General features: G+C 39.8%; 1 protein-coding gene across 9 annotated transcripts in view; it reads left to right on the forward strand.

The window, feature by feature from the left end:
* The window catches only part of PLCH1 (phospholipase C eta 1), a 260,884-nt gene that overhangs the window by 148,103 nt on the left and 94,614 nt on the right, over positions 1-18,167 (forward strand). For all 9 annotated transcript variants that reach the window (XM_070466543.1, XM_070466550.1, XM_070466549.1 and 6 more), the window contains 2 exons: positions 12,964-13,110; positions 15,110-15,352. In XM_070466543.1, the coding sequence (XP_070322644.1) occupies positions 12,964-13,110; positions 15,110-15,352 (390 nt within the window). The remainder of the gene's footprint in view (positions 1-12,963; positions 13,111-15,109; positions 15,353-18,167) is intronic.

Genomic DNA, 18,167 nt, shown 5'->3' on the forward strand with positions numbered 1-18,167 from the left:
AGAGCTTCTGCTTTTTCTGAGCTCTGACATCATTTAGGAAGAAGGAAAGAAACTAATGTTTGTTCAAGGTATGACATATGCTGAGAATTGAGCATGACACTTTTACTTTATCTCATTGAATCTTTACCATGATTCTTGTCTTTAACATGTGAGGCGACCGGCTCAGTCAGCCAAGTTGGCCAGGAGACAATGTGACTGAGAAATGAACCCAGGATTTCAGTGCAGGTCTTTGGGCTTTTTTTTTTCTTCTTTCATATTTGCAATTGACAGAGTTGAAAAGGAGTGGCAATATTTGCTTTTGCAAATTGCATGTGATTTTAAAGTAAATACAACATGTCACACGTTAAAATTTTTTTTCAAAGCAGTGCTTGCTCATGGCAAAGACAAAAAAATTCTTTAACAATACAAAAAACTCTAAGGTGGGAATTGAAGTACCCTTGTCTCTTCCTGTTTAAGTACCATTTCTTTTCCACAAATTATAGAAAATTTCTAAGACTATAACATTTTTCTGTATGTTACAAAACTCAAATAGAATTGCCATGCTACAAATATTGCTTTGTAACTTTTTATTCACTTAATAATGTATCTTGGACAGCTTTCTGTTTTGACAGATCTATGATATTATTTTTAATGACATCATAATGTTTTATGGTTAGCTCATTTATTTAATCAGGCCTCATAGACATTTATATGATTTCAGGTTTTTTAAACAATTGCAAACAAGGTGGTAGTGATCAACCATATAATTTCTATTTCTTGCTTTATTATGCTGGTGTTTACCCAGGATAAATCCCTGGTACTGTAATTACAAGCTCAAAATGAATATTTATTTTAAATTTAGATAAATGTTGCTAAGTTGATTCAATTAATTTTACCTAATTTATAATCTTACTATTAGCCACTCAACTTCATCCTCAATATTTTTTTTTCACATTAAAATTTGTGCTTATCAGGTGAAATACTATTTCGCTTTTGACTTTAAGATTTTAACCATGGGTACTGTTAAGCATTTTTCTATTTATCAGTCATTTCTTCTGTGAATTGTCTGTTCTTATCCTTTTGCTGGTTGATTTGCCAGGGACCCTTTCAGCTCATGGGTATGAATCCTTTTTTCTGTTATGGCTCTTTACAAAAGTTTTCTCCTAAGTTTTTGCTTATTTTGAATGATGTTTATGGTTTATATAGATATTTTTACATGTAGTTACATGTATCATCCTTTTCCATAAGGACTTCTGTCTTTTGCCAACGTTAAAGAAAGTGTAGAATTCTTCCATAAGGACAGACTGTCATATGGCAACGCTTATGTCTTAAAACTGTGTAGACCATAGTGACTTCCCTAGTGCCTCGGATGGTATGGAATCTGCCTGCAGTGCAGGAGACCTGGGTCAATACTTGGGTCAAGAAGATCCCCTGGAGAAGGGAACGGCAACCCACTCCAGTATTCTTGCCTGGGAAATTCCCTTGAACACAGGAATCTGGCGGACTGCAGACCATGGGATCCCAAAGAGTTGGACACGACTGAGCGACTAATACACTCCCCCCGCTCCCCACACAGTGGCTGGAGTAGGTCCTGCATTCCCCTGACCTACGAATGTCACGGATGACTCGCAGTGTTCTGTGTTTCTGTATTAAGATGTCTGTCAGGCATTCAGCAACCTTCCTGTCTACCTCCTATTTTTTCTTGGACTGCAGCTCTTTCTTACCCTTTGGTTACTTCTCACTGACTCCCTTCTTCACCATCAACATCTTTGCTTCCAGTTTCTCCTTCTTGTTCCTGCCACCATTGTGTTTAATATTTCCTACTCTCTTGATCCATCCTGACTCTCTCCCTGCCCTCTCTGATGTTTTTTCTGCCCCTTGTCAATTTCTATGTGCTTCCCAGCACATAGATTTAGCCCATAGATTAGCCCAGCAGTTGTAGGGTAATCATGGACACTTCTCAGCTCTGGTTGTTCTTGCTTGGTGGACACCCTTGTACTGCTGAAGAAGTGTGCAAATGTTTGTGTCCTCATGAATGTGCTTGTGTTAGTGTGTGTAGTTATTTCTGAATGCAGAGAGACTCAAGGAATCTTGTAATCAGATAGCTTGGGTTTTAATGCTGGCCTTCCTTTTTTTTCTGGGATTGGCTATTTAGAAAACTTTATAGCACATCTGCTCCAATTATATATGGAAATTTTGCTTAAAAGAAGTTTTTGGGTTTTTTTCATTTTCCCCCCATTTTTAGATTTTTCTACTTAAAGAACGATTTTGAATATGATTTGAAATATGGACTAATCAAAATGCCACTTATTTGTGACAGTTACTCAACAATATTTACATGGTATTTTAAAAAAGGGAAGCTTTTGATATCAGGATCAGAGTTTGAATGGGGACAGACAGTTGTTGAAACATCGACCTGCGTGGCTACTCCTAGGCTTTTTCTTTACCACAGGGAGATCTATTTTTATGTTGTTGTTTTTGCATGTTTCTTTTGCATGGATTTTTTTTTTTTTCCCCGCACAAAACCACCTGTCACAGAAATAAGGTGCCTGCTTTAGTTGCCTTACAACTTGATTTCCAACTGGCTGTGGCTGGAAGGTGCCAGGCCTGCTTCAGATCAGCAGGTAGTTTCCCTGAGCCCCTCAGCCCTCCGGAGATGGAGACTTTGACCTGAAAGCAGCAAAGGCTTGGGGCGGGGAGGTGCTTTGTTTTCTAGAGAAAAATGTGATCTCTTCCTCCAGTTTCCTTTCTTTGACTTGTAGACAGAAAGCCTTACAGGTTCGCAGAAGTAGGACTTCTACGGACAAAACCAGGACAGTTTGCATGAAATCAGTTGCTGTTTCTTGACTTTTTTTTTTCTGTTTTTGGCAAAAAATAATTGACTCCATAAACCAGTAGTTAGTGAGAGATATAGAGGCTTGAGTGTAAGAATTTGGAAACTGGTGGGGGTTTATGAATTTGTTAGCCTACAAAGCAGACTTTCCTTTAAAATGAAATTAAAACACAGTGTGTGTAGCTCATAGTGTAAGTTTCCTGTCAAGGTATCTTTTTAAAGAGGTGACTCTGGATGGGATGTGGGTGACATAGAAAACTGTTTACATAGTAGTTGGAGCTAAATTTAGAATTTTAAAATTAATTCATATCCCTCTTCCCCATGGGATCAGTTCAGTTCAGTTCAGTCGCTCAGTCATGTCCGACTCTTTGCGACCCCATGAATCACAGCACGCCAGGCCTCCCTGTCCATCACCAACTCCCATGGGATAACATTGAAACAAAATGAACAAAACATTTGTTATGAATTCTTGTTTGTATTTCGTTTCCCAGGGCTAACAATTATAGAATATAAAATAGGTCTTATTGAAAAGGAAAGTATCATGTGAAAGGCTTTAATAAAATAGAAACAAGGTTCTGACATTTGAAAAATTGCTGATTAATTCATTTCATCCTTTCTTTGACCTAAATCCTCCCATATGTATTTATCAGCTTTGCAAACAGATTGACTTTGTGCATTTAGAGTTTGCAAACAAGTCCCAGAATGTTACTGCTAACCAATTAGTTTCTAAAAGCCTTTCAAATAATCTTATCGTCTCCACAGGAGTGATTTAGGCAATGAAAAAAAAGAGTTTGTTCTTCACTGAGAAGAATCATGACTTAATAAGAGTGGAGCTCGCCATGGCTGTTCGTAAGCATACTTATTCATGAGCTGATATTATTTGAATTTAAGACCTGATTACTGGAAAGGAAGAGCATTTCCAGTTGAAGCAGTTATATTTTTTATCATTTTTGAAAATTCATATCTGTAGTAAGAGATCTGGATGTTAATCAGTTTTTTTTCTTTTTAAAGTTACTCTAATAGGCTTTTGGATTGAACTAGGCTTTCAGCTTATTGAAAGATAAAATAATATTTGTGAAAGCCAGATCAGCTGTTTGTAGACTCATGGAGCTTAGAGGAAAATGCATTTTGAGGGAAGTAGGATAATCAGCGATACTCAGTGAGCCTCTGAAGTCCACACAGCTAGTTAGCGACAGAACCCAAAGCAGATCTCTTTTTGCCAGCCCTCCTTCTGCCCCTAAACCCAGACCAGCTGTGTCATCCAGCCCAGCAGCAGGCTGTCTCAGGACTCACTGTGTACCAAGTCCCCAGATATGTCTTGGGTCTATGCTGACAACTAAGCATACCTGGTACCTCTGCTCTGATGGTTTTAGGAAATCTCCCTTTTCCTTCCTTTGACAGAAGCATTACCTGCATTATTTGGCACCTTTTCCACGTAGAAATGAAATTGTTTTCAGAAACGAATCCCTTTCAGCCACACAGCTTTACTCTGATCTGTGGAAGCTGGCAAGAAATCAATTCACATTTTTTGTGTAGCTTTTGGCTGAAAAGATTCTATTGTAGAGGAGCTGAACTTTTTTTTTTTGGCCTGCTAATGCAGAGTTTGTTGATCAGTGTCCCAGAATAGACGTGTTTACAAAAGAGCGCAAGTGATATTTTTGTGTGTCCTCAGTACAGACATGGCCATGAGCCTGTGTGAGAGCCTGTCTCAAGGTGACCTTTAGAGCAGAGAATGAGCAGAGCCCCAGGTGTGCTTATTACTGTTGGAGGGGATTTTGCTTCTTGGCCTTTCAGAGATCAGAGCTAGGAAATACATGCAGCTCCACACACACACAAACATATAAATACGTACACAAATACTTGTGTCTCTGTGTATATGATTTTGTTTACATTTTGTATTTGCTTTGTTTTACACTCCTCTCATTCCTATTGATTTAATTTTGAACACGTAGGATGCTACAAGAGGTCTCCCTCCTTTCTTTACCCTCATCACTCAATTCTCTTCCACCCTTATAGGTAACCACCTTCACTGTTTTCTGGGTTATTCTTCCTGTATTTCTTTTTGTAATGATGAACAATATTTATGTATCTAAAAATTCATATGATTTTTATTACACAAGAAGTAGTATACTATAAATTACATATGCTTGTTTATACTTTGCCTTTTTCACTTATAATTTTAATGTGTATAAATTATATCTCAAAGCTATTAAAAAGCCACCGGCCTGTATGTCATTCCTAACACAGTGTGATTTTCTCTAATTTGACCTTGCCTTAAAGAATTAAACCCATTTGAATGCTGTGTAGACGAGATGGAAATGTTGGGAATCTCCCCTCAAATGATTCTACTATGATACTTTACATCGGAAGTGTATTTTTTAACAGCATTTTCTGCTTGAGGGACTTAGTGAACTGATAACCCCTAAAGAAATTTAGTTAATATTTTAAACTGACTGTGGCAGAAATGATTGATTTAATCCCTCTAAAGAGTTGAACTCTAAAGGACCTTATAGACCACTTTGCTACGCCTTTTATTTTACAGATGAGACTCAGAGAGCTTTAAAACTCTAATTATGTAATAAAGTTAGAAATGCAGTCCTCGACTCATCTGTTCTCCTCTTTAAATATTTATACTATTCTGTTAGGCAGTGATTAAAATGATAATTATTAAGACTCTGTAGAAACATGGAAAGCTGTTTATAATACAAATGAAAAAAGCAGCAGCATGCCAAATGGCTTAAATATGATTGCAACCAATAAGACAAATTTGTGTTCATATTGAGGTCTGAAGCATAAGAGACAAAAATAGTATGTGTGTTATGTAATGGGTTAAAGGGCATTTCTCCCTTAATGTTCTCGAACATTGAAGCATTGTATCCAACTACTTTTCTAAAAATATTAAGGCTACCACAGGGAGATAGAGATCAAAGAGATTGTTTGTAGCTTCCTGAATCTGTCACCTGTATTTGCACTTTCCCCAGATACTTTCCAGCACTGGAAATGTGTGATGAGGTTCTATTATCCTATGCCTCTGACACTCTTCCTTTGTTTACCCTCCCCTGGAATTTTGCCTTTATTCCCTTGTTTCTCACCCTGTTTTATGGAATCTACGGACCCAGCATGACTGGCAAATGACTTTTATAGCAGGTAGTAACTACTGTTACCTATCTCAACTGAACGCAGAACATAAAGAAATTATGCTGACCCTTAAGTAATTTAGGGCTTCCCTGGAGGCTCAGATGGTAAAGAATCTGCCTGCAATGCAGGAGACCTGAGTTTGATTCCTGGGTCAGGAAGGTCCCCTGGAGGAGGGCATGATGACCCACTCTAATTCTTGCCTGCAGAATTCCATGGACAGGGGAACCTGGAAGGCTAAATACAGTCCATGGGGTTGCAAATAGTCAGGCATGACTGAGTGACTAATACTTAAGTAATTGAGATAGCACTGGAATAATATTTTGTCTCTAAGATGGGTGATTATTACCTAGTAGAATGAGTTCCAAAGATTGAGGGTGTTCCTCCTCTGGTTAGCTGTATACTCCAAAGGACCGTCTCCTATCAGGTTTGAAGGATGGAGCGAGAAGTTTAGATGACTTTCAATCCGGTTAAAAAGCAATTTCAGAAATCAGAGCACTCATTCGTGGATTTGCCTATCATGTGGCTCCGGTGCCTGAAAAGTAGCCAGAAAGGAAAGAAAGTACTGCGCCATGATGAGCCTGCCTCAGTTCGTTGTGACTTTGGACCCTACCCTCGGTAAGAATTCTATTTCTAGTCAGAGTTGCCACATCAGCTTAAATTTCATCTAAATGCAAGTTCACTAGACTTGTTTTTTTCAGGTTGACTCTAACAATATGTTTTTTGTGTGTGTGCTAGAGAACATCACAGAGAAAGCATAAAGCAGCTACATAAACAATTTAAGCAGCCCTTTGTTTCAGACCCTAGCTCTGCCAAGAACGTTTGGATCGTATATACTAGTTCACGGCAGTGGATAATGCTAGGGTTTCAGCCCATGACTGAGCTAGTGCGATAAACTTGAAGCTAGTGAATATTTAATATACAATTCAAACACACTCCCTCTCTAAGGGTTTGGGTCTCATTTTCTAAAATGTTTGGGTTTCTTTGGACGATGCTCGCTAAGTGGCACATGGTGTTAGTTCAACTAACTGATTAAACTTTTATGTCACTGTGCTCTTCCTGTTAAAAATTTGAGAATATTATATCCATAATGGTTTTATTTCAGGGATAAGAAATGGGACTGTGAAAAGTCCAGGGAAATATGAGGCAGAGTGAACAGAGCAGAAGGCACTGTGTCTGATGTATAGACAGTCCTTCCTACAGGTCTACAGTCCTCGCTTTAGATCTTTGGTGATAGTTAAATCAACTTTCTGTTCTGGCATAAACAGTTTATTTTATTCTCCTTTCCCAAGCAGACATCTTCCTGAATTATATCTTTTATGCCCCTTCTCCTTTGCTTAGAAATATCTAGTGAATCTATTTTTGCCATTGTATTTAAATTTTAGGTCAGGTGTTCCTACCTCTGTACATCTAGTCTTATCTGACCCCAAAAAATCAAATATCCTATTATGATTGCCTTTTAGGACACTGCACCAAAGAGAGTGAGCCATTCTTTCCTATTTTCTGATAATACCCATGCTCTTTCCTGTCCTCAAGTCTGCACCGACACTGTTTTATTACCACATTCTCCCTGCCCCCACACACTGTATTCTCTTTTTGCTATGGACTGCCGTGTATTTTTGTCATGGCATTTATTTTTTAAAATATCAATAATAAAACTGTAATAATAGCTATCATTTATAGTGTTTATTTTGTGCCAGGCACGGCTTTCGGTACCTTACATGAATTAACTCATTCAGTCTTCAGCAACATTTCAAGGGGTATTCCCATTTTATAGACAAAAACATGGAGGCATGTTGTTGTTCAGTTGCTGAACAAGTCATGTCCAACTCTTTTGCGCCCCCATGAACTGCAGCATGCCAGGCTCTTCTGTCTTCCACTATCTCCCGGAGTGTGCTCAGATTCATGTTCCCTGAATCTGTGATGCTATCTAACCATCTCATCTTCTGCTGCTCCCTTCTTCTGCCTTCAGTCTTTCTGGTCATCAGGGTTTTTTCCAGTGAGTCGGTTCTTCACATCAGGTGGCCAAAGCATTGGAGCTTCAGCATCTGTCCTTCCAATGATATTCAGGGTTGATTTCCTTTAGGATTGACTGGTTTGATCTTGCAGTCCAAGGGACTCTCAAGAGTCTTCTCTAGCACCACAAAAAAATTGAAAGCATCAATTATTCAGTGCTCAGCCTTCTTTGTGGTCCAACTCTTGCATCTGTACATGACTAGTAGAAAAACCATAGCTTTGACTAGACAGACCTTTGTCCTCAAAGGGATGTCTTTGCTTTTTAATAGGCTATCTAGGTTTGTCGTAGCTTTCCTTCCCAAAAGCAAGTGTCTTTTAATTTCATGGCTGCAGTTACCATCTGCAGTGATTTTTGAAGCCCAAGAAAAGAAAATCTGTCACTGTTTCCACCTTTTCCCCATCTGTTTGCTATGAAGTGATGGGATTGGATGCCATGATCTTAGTTTTTTGAATGTTGAGTTTTAGGCTAGCTTTTTCACTCTCCTCTTTCACCTTCAACAAGAGGCTCTTTAGTTTCTCTTCACTTTGTGCCATTAGGTTGGTGTCATCTGCATATCTGAGGTTGTTGATATTTGTCCTGGCAATCTTGATTCTAACTTGTGATTCATCCAGTCCAGCATTTCACATGATGTACTCTGCATACAATTTAAATAAGCAGGGTTATAATACACAGCCTTAACATACTCCCTTCCCAATTTGGAACCAATCAGTTGTTTGGTGTCTAGTTCTAACTATTGCTTCTTGACCTGCATCCAGGTTTCTCAGGAAGCAGGTAAGGTGGTCTGGTATTGCTATCCCTTTCAGAATTTTCCACAGTTTGTTATGATCCACACAAAGGCTTTAGCATAGTCAGTGAAGCAGAAGTAGATGTTTTTTGGGAATTCTCTTGCTTTTTCTGTGATCCAGTGGATGTTGGCAATTTGATCTCTGGTTCCTCAGCCTCTTTGAAACTCAGCTAACACATCCATAAGTTGTTTCGTGTACTGCTGAAGCTTAGGTTGAAGGATTTTGAGTATAACCTCACTAGCATGTGAGATGAGCATCATTGTACAGTAGTTGGAATATTCTTTGGCATTGCCCTTCTTTGGGATTGGCATGAAAACTGACCTTTTCCAGTCCTGTGGCCACTGCTGTGTTTTCCAAATTTGCTGGCATACTGAGTGGAGCACTTTCATAGCATCATCTTTTAGGATTTGAAATAGCTCAGCTATAATTCCATCACCTCCACTAGCTTTGTTCATAGTAATGCTTCCTAAGGTCCCCTTGATTTCACACTTCAGGATGTCCAGCTGTAGGTGAGTTACCACACCATTGTGATTATCCAGGTCATCAAGACCTTTCTTGTACAGTTCTTCTCTGTATTCTTGTCACCTCTTCTTAATACCTTCTGCTTCTCATGGGTCTGTATTGTTTCTGTCCTTTATTGTGCCCATCCTTGCATGAAATGTTCCCTTTGTATCTTTAATTTTCTTGAAGAGATCTCTAGTCTTTCCCATTCTATTATTTTCCTCTATTTCTTTGCATTGTTCATGTAAGAAGGCCTTCTTATCTCTTGTTGCTATTCTCTGGAACTCTGCTTTAAGTTGGGTTTATCTTTCCCTTTCTCCCTTGGCTTTCACTTCTCTTCTTTTCTCAGCTATTTGTAAGGCCTCCTCAGACAACCACTTCGCCTTGTTGCACTTCTTTTTCTTGGGGATGGTTTTGGTCACCATCTCCTGTACAAAGTTATGAACCTCCATCCATAGTTCTTCAGACACTCTGTCTACCAGATCTCATCCCTTCAATCTATTCACCACCTCTACTGTATGATAAGGATTTGATTTAGATCATACCTGAATGGTCTAGTGCTTTTCCCTACTTCAATTTAAGTCTGAATTGTAAAAGGGAGCTCGTGATTTGAGCCACAGTCAGCTCCAGGTCTTGTTTTTACTTATCGTGTGGAGCTTCTCCATTTTTGCCTACAAAGAATATTATCAATCTGATTTCAGTACTGACCATCTAGTGATGGCTGCGTGTAGAGTTGTCTCTTGTGTTGTTGGAAGAGGGTGTTTGCTATGACAAATACCCTTGACAAAACTCTGTTAGCCTTTGCCCTGCTTCATTTTGTACTCCAAGGCCAAACTTACCTGTTATTCCCGGTATCTCTTTGACTTGCTGCTTTTGCATTCCAGCCTCCTATGCTGAAAAGGACATCTTTTTTTTTTTTTTTTGGTGTTCTAGAGGTGTTGTTGGTCTTCATAGAAATGGTCAATTTCAGCTTCTTCAGCACTAGTGGTTGGGGCGTAGACTTGGATTACTGTGATGTTGAATGGTTTGCCTTGGAAACAAACAGATCATTCTCTCATTTTTGAGACTGCACCCAAGTACTGCATTTCGGACTCTTTTTTTGACTATGAAGTCTACTCCATTTCTTTTAAGAATAGTAAATATAATGACATCTGAATTAAATTTGCCCATTCCTGTCGATTTTAGTTTATTGATTCCCAAGATGTTGATGTTCACTCTTGCCAACTCCTGCTTGACCATGTCCTATTTACCTTGATTCATGGACCTAACATTCTAGGTTCCTATGCGATATTGTTCATTACAGCACTGGATTTTGCTTTCACCACCAGGCACATCCATAACTGAACGTCATTCCTGCTTTGGCCCAGCCTCTTCATTCTTTCTGGAGCTATTAGGAATTGCCCTCTGCTGTTTTCCAGTAGCATATTGGATACCTTCTGACCTGGAGGACCCATCTTCTGACATCGTATCTTTTTGTCTTTTCATACTGTCCATGGGGTCCTCTGTGGCAAGAAAGCTAGAGGGTTGCCATTAACTTTCCAGTGGACCGCAGTTTGTCAGAACTCTCCACTGTGACTCTTCCGTCTTGGTGGTCTTGCACAGCACGGCTCATAGCTTCATTGAGTTACCCTCGCCCCTTTGCCATGACAAGGCTGCAATTCATGAAGGGGCATGGAGGCATTGAGGGATAAAATAATGAGCCTAAGCTCATACAAGCAAGTGGAAGATTTGGAATTCTGTCCCAGGCTGTCTGGATTCAAATTGTATTCTTAACCACAGTTCTAAACTACTGTTTGTAAGTTATCTTTTTAGAGGTTTCCTTCTTTAAAATTTAACTCTTTAAGTCAAAGTCTCTTTATTCTCTGCTTTACCTCATTATATAACCCTGTGCCTAGAGCAGGAAGTGACTCTGTCAATATCTGTTTATTGATGTGACCTGATGTCAGAGGTCAAAGAAATTCTAATAGATTTTTCTGGGAGTTTTGACTTGCTTGGTTAGACTTGATTTTATCTTGATAAACTGACTGTTTTCTGTTCTCCCTCTAACTGTTGGTGGAGATGGTCAGGGTGACTGTTAAGAATTTAACCTGGCATTTATTACCTAAATGAATGGTGCTAAGTGGTGGGTAAATTTACTAATGTGTGTGAAATCAAATCTCAAATTTTGTTCTGTGCTTCAAAGTAAACATTTTAAATTTGCATGTTTTTTTCTTAAGCAATATTTTATTACTTGCATATTTGATATGTCAGATCAAAGGAGTAAGAGCAACCTGTACTTCACCTTTCTTACAATATCAAGTCCTAGAAATATATTTAATTTTGCACAGTTTTTCCTTGATTTCTTTGGGGGAAGAAAAGACTCTTCATGGAGGAAATGGTCAAAGCTGGTTATGTTAAAGTTACTTTGAGAACTCTGTGCATACTGTGTTAAGCTCTGGGATCAAATTCTTTCCTATTTAATATAATGACAAGTTAGCCAAAGAAGCTGAAGTCTAACACTGGAGTTTTGTTTACCGTATTTCTTTTATCTAACAGCATGCTGCTTGATAAGGTAGTTGCTCAGAGCTAGCTGTTTCTGGTTCTCTGATGGTTACGTCTGTGCCTGTGTGTTAGTGAAACAGAAGCAGTTTCTGGCTGATGCAATGAGAAAAGAGCATTTGGAAGAGTATTGGATAACTTGGAGAACCAAGGGGGAAAACTGAATAATTTGCCAGCTTTAGGAAGGGTAACTGTGACAGTTGTAACATCTTGAATGTCCAACCAGGAGCATCTCTGAAGTTTTGGCCTTTGAGATGACTGAGTTCCGTTTTGAAATGACTGAGCACTGAATGGAACCCAGGACTTCTGTTTCTTGGAAGGGAGCCAGATTTGCTCTCCGCTTAAGCCCATTTCTTTCTTGGGATGGTTGACAGGTCACCGTAGGCACAAAAGATGGGAAAATAAGTATTTCCAAAGGAAATGTGGGTACTGTTAACAAAGAAAAGGAAACGGGCATCAACAAAGGATTCTCACTGCCATCAAGTTTCATTTCAAAGCAGAGAGTTTAAACGAAAGCATTACCTTGGATAATAAGTGAGTTGGATTTTACCTGAGTTCAGTCACCAAGTTATTTCTCTACTTAGGAAATCCTGGCAGCCAAATTCCTTAACAAATATTTTATATTTGTGTAAACTTGATTTTTTTTCTGACCACATTTTGAAATGTTTACTTAGCTGTTTTCAAGCATACACAAAATTATAATATGAACCCATATGCAACTTCAGCAATTGTTGAAACATTTTGCCATTCATGTTTTTGTTAATTGCATTTGGAAGCATTAGCATAAGATGATTTTATAGTTGGCTGTGTAAAAGCTCATGAGATTTAACATAAAGTCTGAAACTTGCTTTATGAGTGTATATTCAAGTATCAAATTATTATTGGTCTTATACCAAAAAGCATGTTGCCAGTTAGAAAAAAAGATACTCTGTTCAGTGGCCATGCATTGTTTATCTAGAAGTAGAATTTTATTTCCATCAGTGAGGCTTTTTTCTGGCTTAAGCCTGATAAATCAATTCTTTAACAACTCTGTTTTCAGGTTACCTCTTCTAAATTTGTCTTCTGGCTCTTGGAGGCTTTAGGGTGTGAATCAGAGGTCTCATTCAGCAGTGGCTCTGAACAGCAGGAGGCACATGGACTGTGTGAGGACTGATGGTGCTCCAATCTCCTTGCAGTTGAAAGATGCATGAGCGTAATGCAGTCTGGGACGCAGATGATCAAGCTGAAGCGTGGGACCAAGGGGCTTGTCCGGCTCTTTTACCTGGATGAACACCGGACCCGCCTCCGATGGAGACCCTCTAGGAAGAGTGAGAAGGCCAAAAGTAAGACTAGCTTTTGAATTCTTGACTTGACTTGACCCAGTTAACACATGGCTTCTATTGGGTGGGCTCTGTGGAAGTTTTAGCTTGGTAAAGCTTTCATATTTTTACAAGTTTTAGGGGGTCAGTGGTTAGAGAATGTGCAGAGACAGAATAAGTGATGACCATTTTTGCTTTTGTTAATTCATCAGGAACTTTAAATCCATAAAAAGTTTTCTTATCCACTAATGCTGTTGAAGGTAATATTTATCCTATGTTAAAGACATGTTGTATTTAGTTGGGATATGAGGTTTTATATCTTGAGGCCTTTTATCTTCTATAAAAAAGTGAAGGAAGTCATAAATTCAATAGGATTAAACTGTTTTGACATATTCTGTGCACAATTAACTGATGAATGGATTAACAAAATTGTTTTAATGATATCAAATGAAATAGCTTTGATCTGCCTCCTCCATAAAGCCTCTCTCCCAGTCCTACACTCAGTTTCAAGTCCATGCTGAGTCCTCTGGAGCATCTCTCTCATCTGCTCCTTCCTCCTGTTTTCACATGGACCTCCTTCATCCAGGGTCTCTCTCTTTCTGGTGGCCTCTGCAAAATCTCCTAACCAAGCTCCATTTGCTAGTTTCTTCTGCCCTGACCAGTGAAGATGCCTTCCTCTGCATGTCACAGATAACCTCCACTAAGTTAGGCTTACGTGATATACAAATTTATTCTCACTTAACAAGAAACCTGGAGACTGGCTGCCTCCAAATGGGGGACGTTGAGCCTCTAGTTCTGTCTCTCTGAGCACTCTTGGCTTTCTCCCTTCTGCACTGACATTGTAACTGAGGCAGCAGCAACGTGGCTTCACAGCTGATCGGCTTCAAGAAGATGCAGAAAAGGGACCTTCTCTTCCAGTGCTTCCTCTTCAAGAGGGAAGAGCCCCGTTCCACGCCCTTCCCTCACAATTTGCACAACAGATGCACAGAATGCATGTCTCCTTGGTTAAAGTGGGTTATGTTCCCACACCTAAAGCCATTATAGGAGACAGGAGTGCGGCCACCTCAATGGCTTAGCCGCACTGGACTTGCCCTGCAACGGTCAGAGGCTCATTTCCCCATGAGTGGAAAGAAAGAAAAATTGGGACTTGCCATTAACGCAGAGCAGAGGCATGGATGGTGTGTATGGGCCATCAGTAAGATGACAACGTTCTGATTCACGCCCCCAAACAGGCAAGCGAACAAACAGAACAGAGTGTTTAATCCAAAGCAATCCTCTCTGCACGTGTTCCCCTGACCCGAACCTGCAGTGTTGCTCCACCACCTCAATAACGCTAATCTCTGCCCTGTCATTCCAGCTCCTCATCATCTAGCCTCTCCCTGCCTTTCCAGTCTTGTCTCCCGTTACTCTCCTGGGCTTTTCAGTCCAGCATCTCTGGAGTGGGACTAATATGTTTCTGTATCTTTATGCCTCTTTTCCCTGGTTGGCCATCTTGTTTTCCCCTCCACCTGTCAAGCCCCGCTCTGCCTTCACCCTTATAGCTCTCTCTCTATGAATCCAAATCACATTTAGCTATGCTATTTGGTTGCCATCAAATGTTTTTTCCCTTCAATTTTTAACTGCTGTCATTATGCATATTGTAAAACATCAGAGTCGGCTCTAGGTCTTTGTATGTTTTTCTTGCATAAATGTATAAACCATACATCTGATATATTCACATCCCCCTTTCCTACCAGTCTTCTTGCCCTGCTGGGCTTATCTGTCTTCCTATCATAAATTTCAACGCTTCCTGACCCAGTGCCTGGGAGGGTGTTGTCTGAGTGCCCAGGACGGTAAAGCAGTCCGTGGAGAAGGTTGCTAGCAGGAAACGATAAAGCTTGCATTGCACACCTGGGCTTTTCACTTGTCTGGACAATTCACAGACAATTTTATTTTTAACTCTTAAGATGATTTTACTTTTCTGAATCTGCACACATATCTTCACCTGGCAGGTAACTGTGCACTCTCCTCACTTTCCTCACAGTCCTAATTGACTCCATTTACAAGGTCACGGAGGGTCGGCAGTCTGAGATATTCCACAGGCAGGCTGAGGGGACCTTTGACCCCAGCTGCTGCTTCACCATCTACCATGGCAACCACATGGAGTCCCTGGACCTCATCACCTCCAACCCCGAGGAGGCCCGCACCTGGATCACAGGTCTCAAGTACCTCATGGCTGGCATCAGCGATGAAGATTCCCTTGCCAAAAGGCAGAGGACCCACGACCAATATCCTCCCTAGAACTTTGATTCTGCACTCTGTATGTGTCTGTGTGTCTCTATGTGGATTAGACTATACTTTTCCCCATGATTTTGAGGCTTAAGCCCACTTTCCTTGCTGTCTTTTTCTTTACCCGTAGCACCTTTGTGCCCCTCCCTCACCCCCACCCCAAGTAAACAAATGTGTAGAACATGTAGAAACTTAAGCTTACGTGAACTCAGGAGCAGACTTTTTTGGAGGAGACTAGATTTAGCTTCATAATCTGCTAGGTCTCCAAATGCACCGTAAAGTTTCCTAAGAGAAAGGAAGTGACGAGCAAAATGCTTATTTGAGTTAGAGGAAATCCCACTTTGTTGTAGAATCAGTCTAGTTTAACACACACCTTTTTTTTTCGTTTTCAAATTCATAAATTTTATCACACACTTCCTAGGCGGTGCAGTGGTAGAAAATCCACCTGCCAATGCAGGAGACACAGGTTTGATCCCTGGGTCAGGTAGGTCCCCTGGAGAAGGAAACGGCGACCGGCTCCAGTATTCTTGCCTGGAAAATTCCATGGATAGAGAAGCCTGGTGGCTTCAGTGCATGGGGTGATAGAGAGTCAGTCACGACTGAGCAACCGAGCACATACGTATTACAAAACCCTTTTTTGAGTTCCAATTATATACCAGCTGTTAAGCTCTTTCCTGCTTTTTCTCTCATCTTAATTTACAGTTTGGAATCTGAACTGACTGATCCTCAAGGGGAAGTTATTTTTTACTTATTTATATTTACCCTGTCTAAATTGTTCAAGAAACTGGAGTTTCTTGATTAAAATTCTGATTCTCATTCTTGATTAAACCCATTCTTTGGTCCTGCAGCACTGACAGGATAAATGATTAACGTGCTTCGTCTGCAGGCCCCTCTTCTGCTGGGACCACCTGGACATGGGACATGCATGGCCTTTCTGGCCTCAGTTTCCTTATCTGTGAAGTGCGGGTGTTAGACTCATTGACTGCTTCGGCTCCCTTCTTCACATTTTGAGTGGTCTTAAAGTACGTGTTTCCCCCTCCCCCTGTAGGAATTAGTACTACTTTCTTGCTGTCATTGGAATGTGCACCCTAATTTTTTTCCAGAGCAGTGGTAAATTTGTGCTGCTTGAGCTGTAATCCTCACCCAGGGTACTGTTGAAGCAGGGAGGAAATATTCAACCCATGAAAGGATGTTGACAGTGCAAAGGTCTAAGCTGATGAGCCATGATGTTTTCACCAGTATTCACAGCATGCAGGTAAATCCAACTGGGATTCATAAGTGAACAAAACATAAACATAACAATTAACTTTGTATGCTCTTTTCTGTTAGTTTGGTTCTTAACTCCTTTACATTTGATAAAACACCAAATAATGAGTGCTTTCTGGTGCAAGCCACAGAACCATACTGACAGTGCCTCAGACAATAAAGAATATTCATTTTCTCATGAACAAAAGTCCTGAGGTAGAGTTAATTCAGTGGCTCATTAATGTCATTAGAAGAGATCTAGGCTCTGCCAGTCTCACCTTTTTGGCTTGGTCCATTAACTGGCTACCCTTTGGTCAAAGAGAACTGCAACAGCTCCAAACACAGAGAAACCCTGCCTAGAGGCAGCGGAGTTTCTTCTCATAAACCTCCCCCTCCTTTTTTTTTTAGGAGTAAAGAACTTCCCAGGAGTTTCACAGAAGACTACCTCTCATCATTGGCCAGAAATGCTATTGTGGGCCCATTTCTAAACCAACTCTGACAAGAGGAATTAACATAATTGGACTTTGATCTCAGGACCCTTTTTGTATTTTTAGAACCTGAAGACTCCAAAGAGTTTTTATGTGGACTCCATCTACTTATATTCATCACATTAGAAATTAAATCTGAGAATTAAAAAAAGAGCTCATTAAAAATTATAATAAACTATTACATATAAACATTTTTATGGAAAGTAACTTTTTCAAAGCAAAACAAATTTAGTAACAAAGGAGGTATTGCTTTACTTTTCTGCAAGTCGTTAAGATTTTCTATATGTAAGATTGCATCATCTGTAAACACATAATTTTACTTCTTCCCTTCTGATTTGGATGCCTTTTATTTATTTTTCTTGCCTAGTTGCTCTGGCTAGAACTTCCAGTACTTTGTTGAGCAGAAGTGGTGAAGGCAGGCATTCTTGTCTTGTTCCTAATCTTAGAAGGAAACTTTCAGTCTCTAACTATTGAGTATAATATTTGCTGTGTTTTTTTCACATGTCACTTTTATTATGTTTGGATAGGTTTCGTCTATTCCTATTTTGTTGAGTGCTTTTATCATGAAAAGGTGTTGAATTTTGTCAAATGCTTTTTCTGCATCAGTTGAGATGATTTTGGTTTTTCTCTTCATTATGTTGATGCCGCATATAACATTGATCAGTTCTCATGGCTTGAATCATCCTTGTATTCAGGAATAAATCCCACTTGGTCATGGTGTATAATCCTATTAATATGCTGCTGAATTGTATTTGCTAGTATAGCTGACCCTTGAACAATGTAGGAGTTGGGGTGCAGACCTCTTGAGCAGCTGAAAATCTGAGTATAACTTTATAGTTGGCCCTCTGTATTGAGGTTCTGTATCTGTGGATTCAATCAGCTGCAGTGCATGTAGTGCTATAGTACTTAATTATTGAAAAAAAAATCCACATATAAGTGAACCTGTGGGTTCACTATTTCCCACCCATGGTGTTCAAGGGTCAACTGTATTTTGTTGAGGGTTTTTCCACCAGTGTAAATAAGAGATAATGGTCTGTAGTTTTTTTTATAGTGTCTTTCTCTGCCTTTGGTATCAGGGTA

Source organism: Odocoileus virginianus, chromosome 4 (genome assembly GCF_023699985.2).
Source record: "Odocoileus virginianus isolate 20LAN1187 ecotype Illinois chromosome 4, Ovbor_1.2, whole genome shotgun sequence".
Lineage (NCBI taxonomy): Eukaryota > Metazoa > Chordata > Mammalia > Artiodactyla > Cervidae > Odocoileus > Odocoileus virginianus.